Source organism: Dreissena polymorpha, chromosome 16 (genome assembly GCF_020536995.1).
Source record: "Dreissena polymorpha isolate Duluth1 chromosome 16, UMN_Dpol_1.0, whole genome shotgun sequence".
NCBI classification, from domain to species: domain Eukaryota; kingdom Metazoa; phylum Mollusca; class Bivalvia; order Myida; family Dreissenidae; genus Dreissena; species Dreissena polymorpha.
In genome coordinates, this window is record NC_068370.1 from 48,101,729 (window position 1) to 48,116,121 (window position 14,393).

At 32.4% G+C, this 14,393-nt stretch overlaps 1 protein-coding gene across 2 annotated transcripts; it reads right to left on the reverse strand.

The window, feature by feature from the left end:
- Positions 1 to 2,834: 2,834 nt before the first annotated feature.
- On the reverse strand, positions 2,835 to 9,623 carry LOC127862881 (uncharacterized). Of its 2 annotated transcripts, none has more exons than XM_052402133.1 (6): positions 9,464 to 9,623; positions 5,920 to 6,084; positions 5,103 to 5,162; positions 4,336 to 4,439; positions 3,763 to 3,873; positions 2,835 to 3,273 (listed from the first exon to the last, which is right to left on the reverse strand). In XM_052402133.1, the coding sequence occupies exons 2-5, from the start codon at positions 6,082 to 6,084 to the stop codon at positions 3,867 to 3,869; spliced, it is 336 nt and encodes a 111-aa protein (XP_052258093.1). In that variant the 5' UTR covers positions 9,464 to 9,623; the 3' UTR covers positions 2,835 to 3,273; positions 3,763 to 3,866. The 2 variants fall into 2 exon arrangements, with proteins under 2 accessions (XP_052258093.1, XP_052258092.1); XM_052402132.1 differs by having other exon boundaries at positions 4,314 to 4,439.
- Positions 9,624 to 14,393: the final 4,770 nt, after the last annotated feature.

Below are 14,393 nucleotides of genomic sequence, written 5' to 3' on the forward strand. Positions count from 1 at the left end.
ATTGTATTGCACACGGGTGGTGCGCTTTATTACACTCTTACTTTGTACAAATCACACGATATGAGATAGTTATCTGAGACAGTAATCTGCAAATGTGCACTGTTGATATGCATTTAAAGAGTCAAACCAGAGTCACCAGTAAGTTTCAATAATGAACCACTATCCGACCTTTAGAACGTGGTCAGACTCAAAGCCCAGCACGAACATGATTTAACGGAAGTTTAAGTGAGAAAAGAGGCTTGAGCAAAATGTACGGAATTAACCCATTTATGCCGAGTGGACTCTCCCATCCTTCAAACTAGGATCAATTTATTTCCAAAATTAGGGATGTCTAGCATATTTATTTCTCTATTTAGAATATTTCTTATAGAAATTCATCAAAGCAAACAGCGCAGACCCTGATGAGACGCTTTTTGCCAAGGCTTTTTCTTCTAGACGCTAGGCATAAATGGGTTAACGATCTCTAATATTTTCCGACTTACATTTGTATCAGAGGGAGAAATCACATGACAAACAAGTTGGCACCGTCATGCCGAGACAGGTATTTTCGTCGTTTTATAACCTTTATAACTTGTATTGATTGTTTAAATGCTTCTCGCTCTCCAGCCATGTAAGCTAGAAAATGATAAGCGTTTTTTGCGTATTAATATTCGCTCTTTATCTCGACTTAAAGTGATATTATGCGCATCCAACAGTATATGCTATGTTTATAGGTGTCTATCGCAACCGTTGTTTATTTTTTTGGTGTTTTCACTTCATATACACTTATATTTGTTAATACAGCATCAACATAATAAAACAGTATCACGGAAAGAGCAAAATAATGCATTTGAATAGTAACCGTACTTTCGTTTGACAACTGATCATGCATGAACAATGTGAATCTTAATTTAGTTTTTAGTGCAGATTCGTTCATACGACACTAGAACACTTACTCCGATCCTAATAAAAAGATAGTTCCGCTCGGCTTAGTCATGTAAAATATCGAATATAAAATATATTTTTTATGAACAACTGGTAGCAAGATGAGTTGCAGATAATTGGTCAGTTACCACATTTTAAAGCGAGATTATACGATTTTGTCAAATATTTATTAATTTATATAAAATGAGTAAAAAAACGTATTAAACATATATTTCAATATAAATTAAAACAAAAACTAAGAAGAACATGTGTCGAAAAATGCGAAATAAGCCACATATTTAATTCTGAAATCGAAAATGTTTGTACAGTCGAATTCGCCAGCATGTAAATCATGCATGTACGATGTGAATCTAAATTTAGTTTAACGGTTCATTTTAAATTCCTGCAACGATATCTATTCATACGACACACGAACACCAACTAAAAAGACGAATGCTTCGGTTATTGTAGGAAAATCTGTACGAAATATCTTCGTCACAATCGACTCGGGGCGCTAATTCGTCTTTGCTGCATTTTTTGAATTTCGTCTTCAATGTATTATTTTTCTTGTCTATTTTTTGTTATTGTAACATATTTATCAATATATTACAATTTAACACATAAACAAAATCGTATAATCTCGCTTAAACACGCTGCGATTTTTTTAGCGGGAGCTGTTTTATTGTGACCCGCTAAGAAATTGTGCAGCGAGTAAGGTCAAGATATAGAGCAAATATTAATACGAAATAATAAGTTAACACCTTACAGTGCATCCACGAAACGGAAACCATACAAGTTTAGCGCCGAATATCCTATTCCACTCATACACATAAGCGTTCATGCCGTTCAGAAACGCTTTGAAACATTTATGCGGCTTTAAACCCATTTATGCCTAGTGGACTCTCTCATCCTTCTAAAATGGATCAATTTATTTCCAAAATTAGGGATGTCTAGTATATTTATTTCTATATTTAGAATATTTCTAACAGATATTCTTTAAGCAACCAGCGCAGACCCTAATGAGACGCCGCATGATGCGGCGTCTCATCTGGGTCTACGCTGTTTGCCAAGGCATTTTTTCTATACGCTAGGCATGAATGGGTTAACGACACAAAAACATTCGCTGATAATATACGGCAGGGCTTAGCGCTGCAAGTCAACGCATACCGGTACATTGCGCTTACTTACGTTTCTGCGGTTACGTACCTAGTATTTGGCGTTAACATACAGGTCTGTTGCTTACATTTGCAATCGGACAGTTTCTTTTCCTAAAAATGCAGTTTAATATACTTTTTTTCGGTTTAAGATCTGATTCACTATGTTTTAGCATGATTTTCAAATCTGATTGCAAAGTGTTTTGAAATTCAAAACTCGTCAAGTTATAGTCTTAAGAATGGTAACGGAGTCAATTAAACTTTTAATTATTGATATTTTCGTCTTCAGATGTTCGCTTTTTCATTAAGACTACTGCCTCAGAACAGTACTTCTGCTTTCAAATATGATAAACAATGCTTTCTTATACAGTAAGAGTAACTTATGTAAACCATCATAAATCTAGGACAAAAATGCGAAAACGAAAGTTAGAAACGTTAGATAATTTGTGGTTTAAAGAAACAGTTTGCAGTGCATTTCCTTGTAAAAATCTGACCCTGTCCGAAGTCTTCCACCGTACCTGATATACACGATTATGTTTAGTTCTTTTTTTAAACCTCTGGTTATCGGGCGATAAACATCGGCGTTGTATTTTTTTGTATAGCTTTTGATTCCACAGCTTCAGAAATTTAACGTATAATATTGGTAAATTTCTACCAATAAATCGATTTTTATTGAATAAACAACCATGTTGTCATTTTATGATATCAACATAAAAGTGATCGGAAAACGAACACAACTAATACAACGTAAAACATACATAATTATGACAGAAGTCCTTTGTAAATGCTGTGTCTTTAATTTCCAATTCTTACAAACAGAACGTTAGACAAATAAATGAATGTCTGGTTTTCGAAAAAAAAATCAAGCCATTAATTACTCACCCAAATGATTTCTACATTCGAAAAGTATTGATATTATGTCCTTTACAACTAAACATATTCTGTTCTAAAATAGATCATAGCAAAGAAATATTGCATACAATAGTTATGTCTAGCTATATATTTCAATAGTTGTTTTCGGCGAACATCTCAATGATGAACACAGTTGCAAGTTCATTTTATCTAATTTAATTTTCACTTTTAAAACCATGTAGCCAAAGCTTTGATTTTCCACGGACTCGTTGTCAGATATTTCTCAGATCCTGATGTGTAGCCTTGTTAAATGATTGTCACACAGTCCGTTACTTCCACGTGTTAAAAATCACAGCGATCGTTATTAAAGCGGGTATATACGATCTTGTCAAATATTTATTTATTAATATAAAATGTGTAAAAACTTATTATACATATATTTCAATATAAACTAAAATAAAAGTTAAGAAGAACATGTGTCGAAAAATGCTAAATAAGCCAGATATTTAATTCTGAAATCGAAAAAGGCTGTACAGCCGAATTCGCCAGCATGTATATCATGCATGTACGATGTGAGTCTAAATTTAGTTTAACGGTTCATTTGAAATTCCTGCAGTGATATCGATTCATACGACACACGAACACTTACTTAAAAGACGAATGCATCGGTTATTGTAGGAAAATAATTACGAATTATCTTCGTCACAATCGGCTCAGGGCGCTAATTTGTATTTGCTGTATTTTATGAAATTCGTCTTAAATGTATCATTTTTCTTGCATATTGTGTGTTATTATAACATATTTGTATCAATATTTTACAATTCAGCACATATTAAAATCGTATATACCCGCTTTAAAAATTGTAAACTCTCCAAAACCGTCCATCGACCATATCCAGCCTGGCGTTCTGACGGACATCAAATGCGTTATGCTTCCCGGCCTAAGCGTTTGCTGCGGCTACAGCCTGAGAAAAAAGTAATAATTTGTTGTTGTTATTTACATTTTTCTAGCATTAGAAAACTAGATTAGAAACTAGCAATCTATGCTGCACATAACTTCACGATTCTACAAAACATGTAATAATATTGCTGGTTTACTTCTGCTTAATCGTTAAAAGGTTGGTTTACTGTATTTATGTTATATATTGATGTTTAAATTAAAATACATTGTGATACATGTACATCTATTTTGCGTTTCTGCTTTTAGTATATCTATAGAGCGGCATTCATGTACGTATTGAAGCATGTTAGATACCGACGATTTAGACACCTTAAATTTGCAATCTTTAACACTGTTTTTCAAATTAGAATTCCGCATGTGTGATATGATATTTAAGTAATATGTTAAATAACATAAGGGCTTCGTAACACGTCCACATAAACGAGAAAGGAGAAAATTACAAACCCATTCAAACACAATAGCGCACATGGTATTAACTCTTTCGACGTATTGCAGTGTAAATTTCGACAACAACTCTTTGGCCTTCGCCTTCGTTGCGTCTGAAACGTCGCCGGGGTCGTAGTCTACCACCTGGAAAAATGACTCCACATTGGGTTATGAGGCAACATTACACATATACACTCACAGACCACAATCAGGGACAGAAACTAACATTAAAAATTGTTCGAACAACCATCCATAGTATTTGGTAGCCAAAACCAAATATTAATGAGCCCCACACAAGTTAATGCCCTTTGCATTTTATATTACCTTCAGATAAAATAATAGATACTAGTACAATATCAATACTGACATGAAACAATTAAAAGTCGTTATGTCCTATTTTTAGGCTGAATGGAATAATTTCATTTGATCAATACATACATTTTTAACTAACTCTTTTGACCTGCTAATTATTTTCAGCTCAATTCAACAGTGAAAAATGCCCATAATATCACTTTAAAATATGTGTAAAGTGGAGGAGTTTGCGTTAGGGTAGGATAAGGAGGAGTTTTTGTTAGGATCGGATTACTCTGCATCAAAAGAGTGAAATAAGTACGTACATGCTAACTTTAGAACATCTATGTGTTTTTTTCGGCGTAGCTGTCTAACCATGGTTTTCACCTATGTCAAACGCCTAGGGAACGTTGGACAATTTGGGTTTTTTTGCTAGTTAGATACTGTTTCCTTTGATGATATTTATTATAGCTTCGTATAACATTGAAATTGTGTAAGGCGTAATAACACGTTTACCAAGTCGGTAAAGCCTTTGCCGTCATTTCTTGTCACGCTGTAATATATTCCACCCAAGTCCTGAAATTGACAACACACGCAATATACTTTCCAATTACAAGTTTTATTTTGACGTAAGATTCCATTTTTATTGGCCCGTATCCATATCAGAAAATCTGTTATCATGTTGATATTGATACATTTGGAAATAGCTAAACAGGTCATGTTCGTTTAGATACGCATAAAGTACAAAAAAAATCAACAATAAGTAATCTTGTCAGTAATCTTGTCAGACGTGATGGATGAGAGTTTTGACCGCAGTAATAAGTGGTTACCGAATAATACAAGTATATAACAACTCTCGTTACGCCAGTGGCCAATAATAAAAACGTGTGCTAGTTTGATAGATAATAACTAAAAACGCTATTAGGTCTTATGATTATAAAATAACTTTAACTATGCTCTACAGATTTATATGCATTTTCCATGCGCTGTCACGACATTCATTACATAACCTTGTTGTGAGATTACTGGGCTTAATGCATGTGCGTAAAGTGTCATCCCAGATTAGCCTGTGTAGTCCGTACAGGCTTATCAGGGACGACACTTTTCGCCTTAACTTGATTTTCGGTAAGGAGGGACTTCCTTGATACTAAAAAAACCATAACAGAGGAAAATGTCGTCCCCGATTAGCTTGTGCATATTGCACAGGCTAATCTTGGACGACACTTTACGCACATGCTTTATGCCCAGTTTTCTCAGAACGCGTCACACATAATAGGCCAAGGTATAGCAAAATGCATTTAAAACAATGTGTTCCGTGAGTGTAATGTCTTACCGGGTCTTCCTCGCCTAGCAGAAGCAACGCTGCCGTCATAGTGTCATACATAGGATCGGGCATGTTGCCAGCGAAACTGTTCATAGCCATCAATCGATCCTTATCGATAGTTACCACACTCTCCGCTAGCTCCGAAAGGGTCTTCTTACTTATCGGTTCGCTCATCTAAAAGGCATTGTACTGACAAAACATGTTTTGGAAACAATAAGGATGCAGCATATATTGATGATGAATGTAAATTTTTAAAACAGAGTTATTTTAGAATCCTGAATGCATACAGAAACTTTCATACAAATGAAAATAGAAAAAAATGGTGAAATCAAGACGTATTTATACGAGTACAATTAGAAAAAAGAAAAGTATTTATGACAAAAATAATTGGGCAGAAAATTATCATGTATATATATAGAATCGCAGGCAGGTTTTAGACAAAACATGGGTACTATCGATAATATTTTTGTATTACATGGTGTTATTAATTTTTTACTAAATGAAAAAAAGAGATTGTATGCTGTATTTGTGGCTTTTTCTAAAGCGTTCGATTATTTGGTTCGAGATATTATCTGGTATAAACTTTTGAAACTAGGAGTTCGAGGAAAAATGATAAATATTATTAAATCTATGTATGTAAATGTGAAATCAAGAATCAAATTAGGTATATAATAAGTAATGAAGACTTCTCTTGTTTATCAGGAGTAAGACAGGGTGAATCTTTATCACAATTCCTTTTTTCTATTTATTTGAATGATATTGAGGAACATTTTATGTTAAATGGTTTTAATGGGATTGATATTGGAATGTTGAAATTATTTCTGTTACTATATGCAGATGATATTGTTATTATGGCTGAATCGGAGGAAGAACTTAATAAAGGTTTGTGCTTGTTGGAAGAATACTGTGATAGGTGGAAACTTTGTGTAAATTCAAATTAAACTAAAGTTATGATTTTTAAAAAAGGGGGACAATTAAGGAGAAATATGAATTTTGCATTAAAAGGCGAGGTTATAGAAACTGTATTTTTTATTTACATATTTAGGAATTGTATTTACCACCGTAGGATCATTTACAAGTACTTTTGAAACTCTTGCTGGACAAGCTTTTTTAAGCTAATTTAAAGCGGTTTTTAAATTAAATTCATATTTACTTAATTTTCCTTCAATCAATATTCAGACCAAATTACAGCTATTTGATACACTTGTTTTACCCATTTTAAATTATGGCTCAGAAATATGGGGCTTAAATGAATCCATGACACTTGAGAGAGTACATTTAAGTTTCTGTAAAAAATTATAAGGTGTGAAAATTCAAACTCAAAATAATTTTGTGTATGGAGAACTTGGTAGAACATCCTTAATCGTGAGACGTGCAGTTAATGTAATAAGGTATTGGCTTAAAGTTACCCAGTTAGAAAACCATAAATATGTTAAGTGTATATATGTACATATGTGTAACATTTTGATAAGTAAACCAAATATGCACACATGGGCAAAAGCTGTTATTAACTTGTTGCAGTCCTTGGGATTACATTATGCATGGATTAACCAAGGAGTAGGTGATGATAAGTGTTTTTTATCTCTTGTTAAATCCAGATTAAATTATGCTTTTATACAAAATAGGATGTCTGAACTGAGTAATTCATCAAGAGCAGTAAGTTATAATCTTTTTTGTAAATTTGAATTCCAGCCTTATTTAAATGATGTTACTATTGATAAGGTTAGGTTTAGTCTGTGCCGACTAAGAGTATCCTCTCATAGATTAGAAATAGAGTCAGGCAGATGGCATAAACCAGAATCTATACCAGTCCAGGAAAGAAAATGTCAACATTGCAATGTCTTGGAGGATGAATTTCATTTTTTGTTTGAATGTTCTTTATACAATGATATTAGAAAAAATACATAATTAAAATAAAGCAATATTAGTGGAAAGACCAAATATTCCAATCATGCGGCGTCTCATCTGGGTCTACGTTGTTTGCCAAGGCCTTTTTTTCTAGACGCTAGGCATAAATGGGTTAATGGCTTTTTTTCCGATAAAAATGATTTTTTTAGCGAAAACCAGTTTATGCGGAAAGTGTCGTCCCTGACTTAGCGAACCGCACTGAACGAAAACTACTCCTTCGCCATGTGCCCGCAGTGGCCGACAAACCCAAAGTTGTCATAAGAGGTAATTGTGGAGTGATTCCCTCACGAGTGAATAAAATAAACGAACCCGTCATAATGGAGTTTATGTTGTTAAATTGTGTGTCATTCGTGTTTCAAATCTGAAATGCTATTGTTCTTAAAATAAAGACACGAAGATGATGGGTTTCAATCAAATGTGAACTAATGTCAGTGGTTCTGTTTTTTTAAGACTTGCCTAATAAACCAATATGTGTGTGAAACAGTGGTACAAATAACTTGAAATAAGTAAGGTGTGGTTTTAACCCACTTATGCCTAGCGTCTAGTAAAAAGGCCTTAGCAAACAGCGTAGACCCATCACGCGGCGTCTCATCAGGGTCTGCGCTGTTTTCTTAAAGGAAATTCTTTAAGAAATATTCTAAAAAAAGAAATAAATGTACCACACATCCCTACTTTTGGAAATAAATTGATCCAATTTAGAAGGATGGGAGAGTCCACTCGGCATAAATGGGTTACGCCAAGTCGAATTGCCACGCTGTGACGTTGCCTATGTTCTCTTACGCAATTATCATGAAGTGAATATACATGAAGATGTGATTACAGTTAATGTTTATGTCACGTTGTTCCGTATCAGGGACGATACTTTCCGCCTATACAAGATTTTCGGTAAGAAGGGACTTCCTTAAAACGAAAAATACCATAAAAGCGGAAAGTGTCGTCCCTGATTAGCCTGTGCAGTCCGCACAGGCTAATCAGGGACGACACTTTCCGGACTGCACACGCTAATCTGGGACAAAACTTTACGCACATGCATTAAGCCCAATTTTCTCAGAACAAGACACGTTTTATTGTATTGTTCTTATTTCGTGAGTCCACGGTGTTTACAGAATTTAAAACAACAATTAAAACATCAATTTATAAATAGTAAATATATTCGCAAAATTCATTTATCTGGATTGCTTTCAGCAACCGAAGGGTAAAATAATGTATAAAAAAGAACACCGGTATCATGATAACATTTAATCAATAACGTTTGTATTTGGCGTTAAACGTTTATTATCTATGGTAATCAATGAAACAATGCAGATAACTGAAATATTTAATAATGCAGAATAAAATTTTTACAAAAATGCTGATATAATACTTTAAAACAAATGTAGGCCTATCCATATTTATTTAATACACTTACACTCGGTCAAAAATAAACACAGAACAAAGTTGAATGATTATTGTTTAATATTTCATTGTGTTATTATTCTTCGTATTTTTAACGATAGTTATACCTTTGTCTCTTAAGTTCCAATTCACTGAATATTTACGAATTTTGATTCGATGTGTTTTTGAAATACATGTGAACAAACATTGTTAATTAAGCAACACAAAAATAACTACTTGTACGCATAAAGCGAATTAAATCAACACTTACCTTATATGCTTTAACCAAATACAATATTTTATTGGACTTTTGTCGATAAATGTCGCTTATGTTACATTAAGCACGTATCAATATTATATATAACCTTACACCATCCAAATCCTAACACAAGTATACAGTATACACCAAATTCGATTAGCTTTGTACAGTACACGGGTGGTGCGCTTTATAACACTCTCATTTAATGCCTTCGTATATATCACACAATTGGAGTTCATTTTCAGCCAATGCCACAGTACTGAACCACATTTAAAGTTACATAAATAGTCAAAAACAACGAACATGTCGCAAAATATTTCGTAGCCCACTCAAAATCAACGAATAGTTCGTACAATATTTCGAAAAATAAAGTTAAAACACAATACACCAATGTTCCTTATACCAATACCCACAATGTCAACGTTAGATTTGGTCTGCATGCTGTAAATTGTTTTATCTTTAAAAAGTAGGAACTAAATCGGAAGAATATTCTTAAAATAGGAGGAAAAATAAGGAAATAAAATATGAATATTTAACTAATAGTAGGCATTTTTAAAACACCATTGCATTGCAATTTTACTAATAATTTCTGGTCACAGGCAACTGCACAGCTTTGAGACTTGTAAACTACATGTATATGTGTGGAATCAACCTATTTTTTTTATAAATTAATCAAACCAGAAATAACATATCTAAATGTGTTTCGTTTAATGTTATGTTATAAGGTTACAATAGGCAAAATATTTAAACTTTGTGGAGGACTTTCAAACTTACAGCCACCTCTTGTTCTTGATGAAGACGCAGGGGTGTAAGGGAGGAAATCAGCTAAAAGGAGGAAAAATCAAACCCTTGTGACGGGATGGCTTATCACTAGTATAGTGCAGCTTAATATTGTTGAACAAGCTTGCCTAGATAATTGAATAGTACTTGTTTTTTTTTATTGTTTTGAGAATTTTTTTTAAAGCCTACATAAGTATTTTGAAATTGCTAACTAATATAAAATACATGGAAATTATACCATTGTTTATGGAATGAGTGATGTATTGGACGTCATCATTGATGACGTTCATTCGAACGAATGATAAAGGGGGCTAAGTTTCGTTAAGTTGAGGCATATAGCCGCGATTTGAGCGCCTTGAAAACTGGCCGAACACGTTTGCTGAAATTTGACATGTATATGGACAAGAATGCGATCTACCTGTTGGCATAGGCGTTATACCTGGCAAAAATCAAGTTTTCGAGTATTTTGTGTTTAAATACTTTTATGGGAAAGGGCACGCGCACAGATAAACATTGTGACGTCACTTCACAAACAGCGTTAGACATCCGCCATCTTGTAACGCGACAAAGAAACTCAGTGTTATTAATTCAATAAACACAGAAAATATGATTGTGTTTAATTATCATTAATACAAATGTCTATATTTTGTGCAGCGGATGTTTATTCAGACGGATACGACAGAATTACGTAAGTATCATTGTGTACTTTACAGTAGATTTTACTACGGAAGAAATTTATTATATCTCACTCAGTCACTGACAAAATGAGCTTGACACATAAAAAACAACCGGATCGGATTTACATCCACATAATATTGTGCGAATCCGATGCAATTCAAATTACTAATGTTTGATAACGTTTGATGAATTCGTTATATCAATATGCATTAACTTTCAAGGGGAATAATTATAATTGAAATGTGCGATTCAATGGTGTCCAGTCATTACACCCCCTGGACGTTACACCCCTGGTCATTACACCCTCTAAGCCTGGACATTACACCCACCAAGATATTGATTAGATTAGAAAGGTGTAATCAACTTCTGAACCACTAATTGGATTTGTCATGTAAGATGACACTGATGAGATGAATGGTTGCTCAAATTATTTAATTGAGCAGCCATCATTTAAAACATTAATTTTTATTTCACCAGAATGACTGTAACAATATGCATCTAAATAATAAATACTTTTTTTCCAGAATATACAGACAGAAAAAACTTGAAGAAATAAAAATAAAGATAAATAAAATAAATATTTAGAATAAACAAAACACAATCTTAATTCATATACATTTATTTTTATTTCACCATAATGTAATAATATGCATCTAAGTCATAAATAATACAGACAGAAAAAACTTTGAAAACAAAATAAAATAATGATAAATAAAAAAAATATTTAGAATGAACAAAACACAATCTTAATTCATATACATTTATTTTTATTGCACCATAATGTTATTATATGCATATAAATTATAAATACTTTTTTCCATAATATACAGACAGAAAAAACTTGAAGAAATAAAAATAAAGATAAATAAAATAAATATTTAGAATAAACAAAACACAATCTTAATAAATATACATTTATTTTTATTTCACCATAATGTAATAATATGCATCTAAGTCATAAATAATACAGACAGAAAAAACTTTGAAAACAAAATAAAATAATGATAAATAAAAAAAATATTTAGAATGAACAAAACACAATCTTAATTCATATACATTTATTTTTATTGCACCATAATGTTATTATATGCATATAAATTATAAATACTTTTTTCAAGAATATACAGACAGAAAAAACTTTGAAAATAAAATAAAAATAATGATAAATAAAAAAAACTATTTAGAATAAACAAAACACAATCTTAAATTTAAACATTTCTTTTTATTTCACCAAAATGTAATAATATGCATCTAAATCATTAATACTTTTTTTCAGGAATATACAGACAGAAATAACTTGAAAATAAAATACAAATTATGATTGATTAAAAACAACTAAAATAATATTGCCAAGAAATCCCATTTCACTTTGAACAGTATATACACTTCCTGCTAGTGAGTTTTCACAATTCTAGACAATTTCTATACTTTATATTCAGCCGCACGTACAACGTACTCACTAATCTCAAGAGTCCCGACGTACTTTTTTATATTGAAACACAATTAACAGGAATCTGTCACTTACTGTAGCAATCAAAGCATGTTTTCACAGTTTATGGGAGGGCCCCAATTGGCACTAGTCTGTGTATCTTTTATGGCCCCTAATAAACAGTTAGAGGGTCTTTGTCTGGCCCTAATGTGGCCCAAATAGGTCCAATGTTTATCTAAGTGGCCCAGTGTTACTGTTAGTAACTGTTACTGTTACTGTTACTGTGTTTCATAAATGATGACACAAAACTGTGTCAATGATTTAAAACACTAAATTAGGGCATGAGTCTTAATGCAACATAAATCAACTTAATTATTTGAATGATAACAAAAATATATATTACATGTATAATCCCTCATGTCTCCACCCATTTCCCTTTTCCTGCATAAATACCATTCTGTTACATATCATTTCATATTTATAGAAAAATAATATTTTTGTTAATAACATGTAAATCATAAGACCATTATATTGAATTTCATTTATGTAAAAATAAGAAAGTATTATTAGGATTCCAAACTTTCCACATGATGTAGTTGGTTAAAATGTAACAAATAGTTTCTAATTATTAATAATTAATGGATATGTTTTTATAGAGACTAATAATTATATAAGTTATATAATTGTGTAGGTTAAAGTTTATAAATGAGTATTTACAAAAATAAATTGGTCAAGAATGGAGCAGCTAATACGCTTAAACCAAGTTGGTGTTTTCAATTATTTATCAGTTACAAGGCCATTTGATAACAACGGAAAATGCCCTAAGGTCCAAAATCGCATGATGTCATGGTGCTCAAATTATATGGATCTACAATGTTTATAATAGGAAGAAAATGACTTACCGGTATCACCACATCTAATATGCTGCCATAATCCACAATTATCACATGAAACAGCAAAATCAGAACTATTAACACGCTTTTTTTACAATTTGAATCAATACAGCAAAATATTTGTTTTGGGGGCATTTTGACAGAGTAACAATGTATACCTATAGTATGATATTCTCTAAAATTGTTCTGGTATATATGGGGACAATGAGTAAAAACAATTTGCATTGAGTATTTGTCTTATTAACTTTGTTACCTTTGATGTTTTGATATTCTTTTGCCACGACATAAAGATGCAATATTCTTTAGAATTAATAAAATCAAACTACAACATCTTCTTATGAATTTTAATAATAATGGTGTGAACAAACTCCTTTAATTTCAGGTGTTATTATTACACTTTGATAATTAACAAATTATTTGAAAAGATCAAAGAAAAATGTTTTTCACACCAAAAAATTGTTATTTCCCAATTAACACTGCACATCAATAAGACAGACATACAGACAAACAAACAATAAAATACACTTGGACAGACCCCCATTGGACACACATTACAGCAGAAACATCATTAATCAAGTGAAGTGTGCCCCATGGTAGGTATGATCACACCTTAGTAACCTAATCAATTATGTTTACATGTTGGTGGGTGTAGTGTCCAGGCTTAGTGGGTGTAATGACTAGGGGTGTAACGTCCAGGGGGTGTAACGACTGGAAATCGATTCAATGACAGTGTTATATTGGGATAATTAGTCGTTTAGCCGTAACAGATAAGTATTTAGTTTGTTGTGTTTCATTTTCAACATAGTTTTACCGTTTTTTCCTAAAAGTAAAACAGTTCAGTCGTCATTATATCTTGAATTTTAAATATTGAAATACATGTCGGATATTTCATATTTTCGGACGTTGCTACGTAAGCTAGTTGTCAACATAATTATTAAGATACATATTTACCTTTTACCATACAGTTGTGCAGCTGTTGTCTTCTTAATGACGCGCTGTTTAATGTCTATAATGTTTTTCTGCCCGTGATGATAATAAGTCTTTAAATCAACAAACCCCAGCAATGTCAATGGTCTGTCAACATTAGAAAAATATTAGCTAAAGAAACTTAAGCGTACAATTTATATGGTATTGACATACCTGTACTCTGAAGCCAACTCTG